The 7,217-nt window shown below is 42.9% G+C and overlaps 1 protein-coding gene across 4 annotated transcripts in view; it reads right to left on the reverse strand.

The window, feature by feature from the left end:
* TENM1 (teneurin transmembrane protein 1) overlaps positions 1–7,217 on the reverse strand; it is a 913,380-nt gene that overhangs the window by 398,772 nt on the left and 507,391 nt on the right. For all 4 annotated transcript variants that reach the window (XM_014544957.1, XM_005872712.2, XM_014544958.1 and 1 more), the window contains one exon: positions 3,144–3,384. In XM_014544957.1, the coding sequence (XP_014400443.1) occupies positions 3,144–3,384 (241 nt within the window). The remainder of the gene's footprint in view (positions 1–3,143; positions 3,385–7,217) is intronic.

Below are 7,217 nucleotides of genomic sequence, written 5' to 3' on the forward strand. Positions count from 1 at the left end.
ACGTGGGGGGTGGGCCCTGCTTTGCTGCGCACCTGCCGCCCCGGCGGGGCTGAGGGGACTGGGCACCGCCATCTTGTGGCTGTGGGCGCTGCCATCTTTGAGGGTGTGGCAGTCAATTAGCATATTCCTTCCTTATTGGCTGTGGGCACTGCCATCTTTGCAACAGCATGAGGGTCAATTAGCATATTCCCTCTTTATTAGATAGGATTGTATTTAAGGTGATGGCTTAGGCCATTTCAGCAGGTTACTCAGTTTTCCTGGGTGTCTCCTGTGTATACAGGAGGTACACATATTATTAAACTTCTGTTTGTTTTTGCCCTGGTAAGCTTTTATTATAGGGTAGGCTCAGCCAAGAACCTATAATAGTAAAAGGAACATAATTTTCTTTTCCTACAAGATAATCAGATAGTTAGCAATGGGACACGCAGCTGAAGTGATGGAGTGAGAGATGCCAGTGGGTACAGTGGAGTCACGTGGTGGCAGTGGAAACTAGACGATGTTATGACAAAGTAGAAACTATGTGGTAGATAAAAAATATAATGAGCTGATGATACACTATTGGACAAAGAAAGAGACAGAGAGGGGGCAAATATTTAGAGGATTGCCAAGTCATATTAGTGCCAGAGACCCATAGGGCTTACCTGCCAGTGAGAATTTACCAAAATTTCCTGGGTTCCCAGGAACTGACTATATACTTAAAAAGATGCTTGCAAATACTCCAGGCAACCTGAGTGACCTCTGCTCCTTGCAACCAAAGAACCTCCTAAGAACCCACACCTACGTTCAGCCTTGGCCATGACACTTCAACAACAGTTTGGACAAACTGGAATGTGGGACTGGCATGCAGAGAGACCAGGATGGAGGATTTGAAACCAGTTAATTTGAGGAACAGCTGAAGGAACTGGGGACACATTTAGCTCAAAGAAGAGAAGAATCAGGAATACTGAAGGGCTTTCAGGTATGAGAGGGACTTTATTTATTCTGTGAGACCCTGGATCCAGATCTGAGAGAAACGGGTAGAGTTAAGAGGTGGGAGATATTGGTTCAATAATAACTTTCCAGTAGCTGTTTGAGATGACACGGAATGCCTTAGGAATGAGTCAGTTCCCTATTATGAAGATAGTATTTAAAGAGAGGCAGGTGACCACTTAGTACGGGTAGCAATATTTCCTTTGAACTGTATAGTGCTTTACAATGTATGAAGTACTTTCTGAAAAACTAGCTTGATCTTCCTAACAACCTGTTGAGACAGGCATTTTTCTATTCGTTTTTACAGATGAGGAAGCTGAGGCTCAGAGAGGTTATGTTGCACAGCTCACGAGTAGGTGTCAGGTCACCCACAGTTACCTTTGATTGAATACACATGAAAACATTTTAAAGGCTATATTTGGAAAATCCCAGCTGATCAGACTGATAGGTTTTCTAGGATTTTAAAAAATTCATCTTTGTGATACAGAATATATTTTCAAATATACTAAAAAGGTACTCTCTGCTCAGTCTCACATGAAAACTTATGTTCTTCTCTGTGTCTTATGAAACTGAGAGCAATTAATACATTCCTTGCATAGATACAGAAGGTCCGTGGGTGTAGTTTGTACAAACATGCCTAGATGTACATTTCAAATAAGAATAGTTTTCTCTCTCCATTTGCCAGAGCCCATTCCCCATACTCCTTCCAGATTTCCTGTTATTTGGCTTCTTAGAGGAAAGGAGTGTGTTTGCTTGTCAGGATTGCTAGTTAGCCAGATTGCCCCAGTGTTTCCTTAGCTCTCTGTCACTAAGCCCTGCAAAGGAATTACAAGAAGAATGAGTAATCACCACTGTTAGTGAAAACTCCTTGAAGATATACTGTACATTAGTCACTGCTTTGCTCACTTCATTCACCTCCCTGCCTTCAATTAAAAAATAAAAAAGAACACTATACAAACCCTATCACTAGCACAGTTCTAATTGGGTTATCTTCACCATATGTGCTGACTGCTATATTTTCTCTTGGAAGATAGCAGAAACATCACTTTATGAAACTATGTAATCTAGTAAGTGATGGATGATATAGAGTTTCCTGGATTTGGGCCAAAGTGCTTTCGGTTTGTTCGTGGTGACATATTCTGTGATGCCATGCCTGGCATTTAACTTAATATGCTGCTTAGGGAAAAAACAACCAGCCTTATAATGTGGGTTTATTAGTCCTCCCCTTTCTATTCCCATTACCAGATAGTGGGATAGAAATTGATCAGAATTGACACCAGACATTGCTTATGAAGTGATATATTACACCAACTGTTTACTTACAAATGTATTTAGAAAAACTTTTGGTGGTAGATCTAAATAAGGCATAGAGAAGACAAGGGGGAGTCCTTGAATTTATAAGATAACAGAATACTGTGTTTTATTAGGTAATGTTTTTCATATTAATAGAAAGTTGTAATTTTCTATTTAAGATAGTGACTGGAAATGATGAACAGTTTCTCGGTTAATCACAGCTTGTGCTAAAAATATATTATGATTAAGGGACCTAGAGCTGTGGAGGATTAGAATTTTAATCACATGACAAAGATTTGAGGAGTGACTCTGGAAACCTAAATACATGAAGTGACAGAAAAATAGAGGCAAACTTCTTTGCTCAAAAGACCAAACTTCATCCTAAAGGCAAAATACAGTTTTTAAAATTATACAAGGACTTCCAATTCATGAAGCAAATCCCTTCTTAAAATGTTGGAAGGCAAGTTACTATTTCAAAGAATCCTATAATAAATAAAATGCCCACTATTGCTGTTCCTCCAATTGTGTTTGGATTTTCCCATTTCTTTAAACGAGGGATGATTGCCTTCTAGTAGTTTGAGGAAGCAATGATAGTCTTAAGTAATAGCGTTGTTTCCTATGTTTTTATGGGTGTCTGCCTGTGGAATGATTAGGCATCTGTGGTTTCATCTTTTCACGTGTATCTGCTCTGGCCTGTGTCTGCTGGCGGGCCTGGATCTAGATGTGTGTTCCTATGTGTGCATTTGTGCTTGTGAAGGGCTCTGCATCTCTCTTCCAATGAGTGTCTTTGCAGATATTTATGGTAAGATGGGTTTCTGCACTCAGTAAAATCATTGTCTGCTAATCCTAAAGTTTAGCGGGGTCAGTAATAGTTCAAGTACCTGGTCTCCAATGGTATGTTGCTGTTCAAGACCCAGGTGTTATGCAGATGAACCGAATCCTGTGTACTGGTTGGAGGAGCTGGAGCAGCTGGGCTGGGCTGGCTTCGGGTAGTCATGGACCTCCTCTGAAGAGAGTCCGCTGTAGGGGGCGGCTTCCTGGCACAGGTGCAGGCATGAGGAGGTGGCGGTGGCGGCGGGAGGGGTCTGAAGGTGAACTGGTTGTGTGGGCTGCTCTGCATGTCTAAAAGGAGAGAAGAAAAACACAAAATAGAGACTTACTCTCCCACTTGGCAGTCAGGAAAACACAGCCTGTCAGATTTCGCATTTCAGAATAATATAACCTGTGAGGTGTGGGAAGTGTTAAGTTCAGTCTATCTGTAAAAATGTCACTTGACTTTCAAAGACAAGTGCCCACATGCTCATGAAATGTAAAACATTCACAGTTGCATTTACATGTAAATTCTTCAGGGCTATTGCAGCTAAAAAGTAAATGAGGCCGCCTCACACAATTTGTCATAGTTTCTGCTACTGAACAAATAAATCATCAACAAGACACGAAGTTACAGAACAGAAGTGAGCCGATTTCCATCAGCTGCAAAAGTCGCACTTCGGAAAATACCAACGAAAGGCACAAATTTATTGCAAGGAAAATCATTCAACACTTCCAATAAAACTATAAGGCCTCCTTCTGGCTCACCTCAAAAAAAAGATGCTAGCCTGCCTACACGGGAGCAAATCCATACTTCAGAAAAGCAGCTCACAAGTGTGTAACTCAACTACGTGAAACTAATCTCTCTGCCAGCCCCCCTAGTCAGAGTGCTACTTGTAAAAATAGGCTAAACGGAGTTTTTTCAGGTTATAATATTTCCATGGTCACGCAAAGCACAGTCTGCACCCTGAGCCCCTCTGCCACACCTTTCTAGGAACTACGCCATATTAGCAGCAGCTTAGGCAGCAGGGACACTGGTGTTTTTTGTTTGTTTGTTTTGTTTTTCTGCCTATTTGCAGAGGAGGCAGCCTGGGACAGCGGTCCTCAGACTTCTGTTGTTGCTATTATTTTGTACTAGAGGCCCAGTCCATGAAATTCGTGCACTGGGGGGTCCCCTCAGCCCAGCCTGCACCCTCTTCAATCCAGGACCCCTTGGGGGATGTCTGACATCCATCTCACAATCCTGGACCGCTGGCTCCTTAATCACTCACCTGCCTGCCTGCCTGGTCGCCCCTAACTGACCACCCCCCCCTGCTGGCCTGACTGCCCCTCCTGCGTGCCAGCCTGGTCACCCCTAACTGCCCCCCTTGCCAGCCTGGTCACCCCCTACCTGCCAACCTGATCGCCCCTAACTGCCCCCCATGCCGGACTGGTCACCCCCAACTGCCCACCCCGCCAACCTGGTTGCCCCTCACTGCCCCCCTGCCAGCCTGGTTGCCCCTCATTGACCCTCCACTGGCCTGGTCACCCTTAACTGCCTCCCCATTGACCTGGTTGCCCCCAACTACCTCCCCTTCTGGCCTGGTCACCCCTCATGGCTGCCCCCACCAGCCTGGTCGCCCCACGCAGCCTTCTGTTCAGTCGTTTGGTCGTCCCTCACTAACCCCCCCTGCTGGCCTGGTCACCCCAGGCAGCCTGCTTGCTCAGTTGTTTGGTCATCCCTCGGTAACCCCCTGCCGGCCTGGTGGTAGGCAGCCATCTTGTGAGGGCTTGAGGGTTAATTTGCATATACCCCTTTATTATATAGGATGTTTCCACTATTTTCCTAACAGGCACACGTAAAGACAGTGAGTTAGAATTTGGCCCATGAGAAATACCCCAATTAAACCCCTTTGAAAAGAAATCGCTACTCTAGCTGATAGCCACCTCTCTTCTACAGGAGAAACATAATATATGTCAAATGATTTCTTGTAGCACCAGCACATTCCGGGTAAACTTTGCAGACTGCAATGGCTTTGCCCCACCTCCCAAATGACTGAGAGTTGAATAGCAGAAAAATGCCAGAGGCTTCTGATGCCTAGCAAAGGGCTCAGCTGGTTTGTGGGGAGACATACTTTGCAGTGGTTGATCACGGGAAAAAATAAATGACTTCTTTCAGTCCTTCCACTTTAAACTTGAATTTTGAACACATTTGTATGGTTTTCGTATTTAAAAATGATACTAGTGCCCCAAGAGCATGGCAAATTCCTCACTGTGTTTTCTAGTATAGGTGGCTCTCCCTTTAAATGAACTTGCTATATGAAAAATTGAATTGTACAAAAGATAGATAGGGAAGGGAGTGGAGACGATTCATTTTATAGAAAGAATTGCTTTAGATAGTTAGCTACTCTCGTATATTTAAAAGGAACTAAAATGCTTCATGAATTTTCCAAATCACCTCCATTATTCCAGGCCCAGCCCAAATCCCTTATCCACTAAAAATCATCACAAGTACTTAACATCTCATTAATTTTTTTAAACTCCTGGGCTTGTACTTATAACCATAACCAGAAGCATGCTTTCCATCCTTGGGAATCAAAGAAGCATTGAATGCTGGAACCCAAAGGACCCTGGACATCCTCTCATTTTGCTGATGAGAAAACTGACACCCAGAGCACTGCTTGTCCAGGGATACTTGTTAAGTGAGTGGTATGGTCTATATTATAACTCACATGTCCTGACTCTCTGGCCAGTGCTCTATTTACTATATTGCAGATCTCTGTGATGAGTTTTCTTCTCATCTCCTTAAGATTTAGAGACAAAATCCTCCACATTTTCTGGGTTTTTCCCTTATGACATGCCACCTTGTTTTGCAGCGATTTGTTTATAAGAGTGCTTATCTCTTAGATCACATCTCCTTAAATTTAGGGGAAAAGGCAGGGTGGAGTAATGCTATACAACACAGCAGAGTGGAAAGAGCACAGAACTTGGGGGAATGACAAACCTGTGTTTGAATTCTGCCTCTGCCATTCTGAAACTTTAACCCCTCCTTTGTAAAATAGATATAATATTTTTTCCTAACAGTTACATTTTTTTAATTAAATCTTTATTGTTCAGATTATTACATTGGTTCCTCTTTTTTCCCACCATAACTCCCCTCCACCCAGTCCCCACCCCACCCTCCGCCCTCACTCCCAACCCACTGTCCTCATCCATAGGTGCATGATTATTGTCCAATCTCCTCCCGCACGCCCTAACAGTTACATTTAATGCATGTAAAATGTGCTTGAACACAGTGTGTCAGTAGCTATTTATTCTTGGAATGTAGTAGAAGTATGACTGGAAATGACCATAGGAGTCCACCCTTCTCCATTTTAGAGACAAGGAACCAAGTCTTAGAGATGAAGTGACTCGTTCAGTCATTCAACATGTATAAATTTGCCTGCCAATGTCTGATGATTCCCAGCCCAATACTCTTTCCATTATACTATTCTAGAAAATAAATGACTTTCTTCTCTGAATGTAACACTTACCGTTCTTATACTAGTAAATTTGGCTTCATAGTTTGCAAAATTACAGTATCCCATTGATATCTCATGTTTTTGTCTATGCTCCAAAATAGACTCTGTGTTTCTTAAAGCACGATCATCTACTATTCTTGTATGCCACATAACATTGAGCACAATGGAGGTACAGAATATGATTCCTAAAAGCTTTTATTGATAGAAGAGTGATTGTTTCACTGGTCCATGGAACCTAAAGTATACCACCTTCTATGTTCCTCTGGCATTTTCATTCTGATGTAGCCACTGGATATCTATGTGATAGTTCACAAAACAGTAGGTTTCCCCCTGCGAAGTTTCCATAAAATGTAACCTAGCGCCATGGAGAAGCAGAATGATACCCTGAAGAGGGTGCTTAAGATAATTCCCCTCCAAGATATAAAAAGAGCAGCCATGACACACTCTGCAGATTTACCATTTAAATCCATGAACTTAAAAACACAGGGAAGGGAAGCAAAGGGTGGGAGTCCAGAGTTAGAAGAAATCAATTTTAGGTCTTGGGTTCAGAACACCTCCATATGATATATATGAGATTATATATATACTAGAGGCCCGGTGCACAAAAATTTGTGCACTCGGGGGGGGCCCTCAGCCCCGCCCGTG

The sequence above is a fragment of the Myotis brandtii genome, unplaced genomic scaffold (genome assembly GCF_000412655.1).
Source record: "Myotis brandtii unplaced genomic scaffold, ASM41265v1 scaffold39, whole genome shotgun sequence".
NCBI lineage: Eukaryota > Metazoa > Chordata > Mammalia > Chiroptera > Vespertilionidae > Myotis > Myotis brandtii.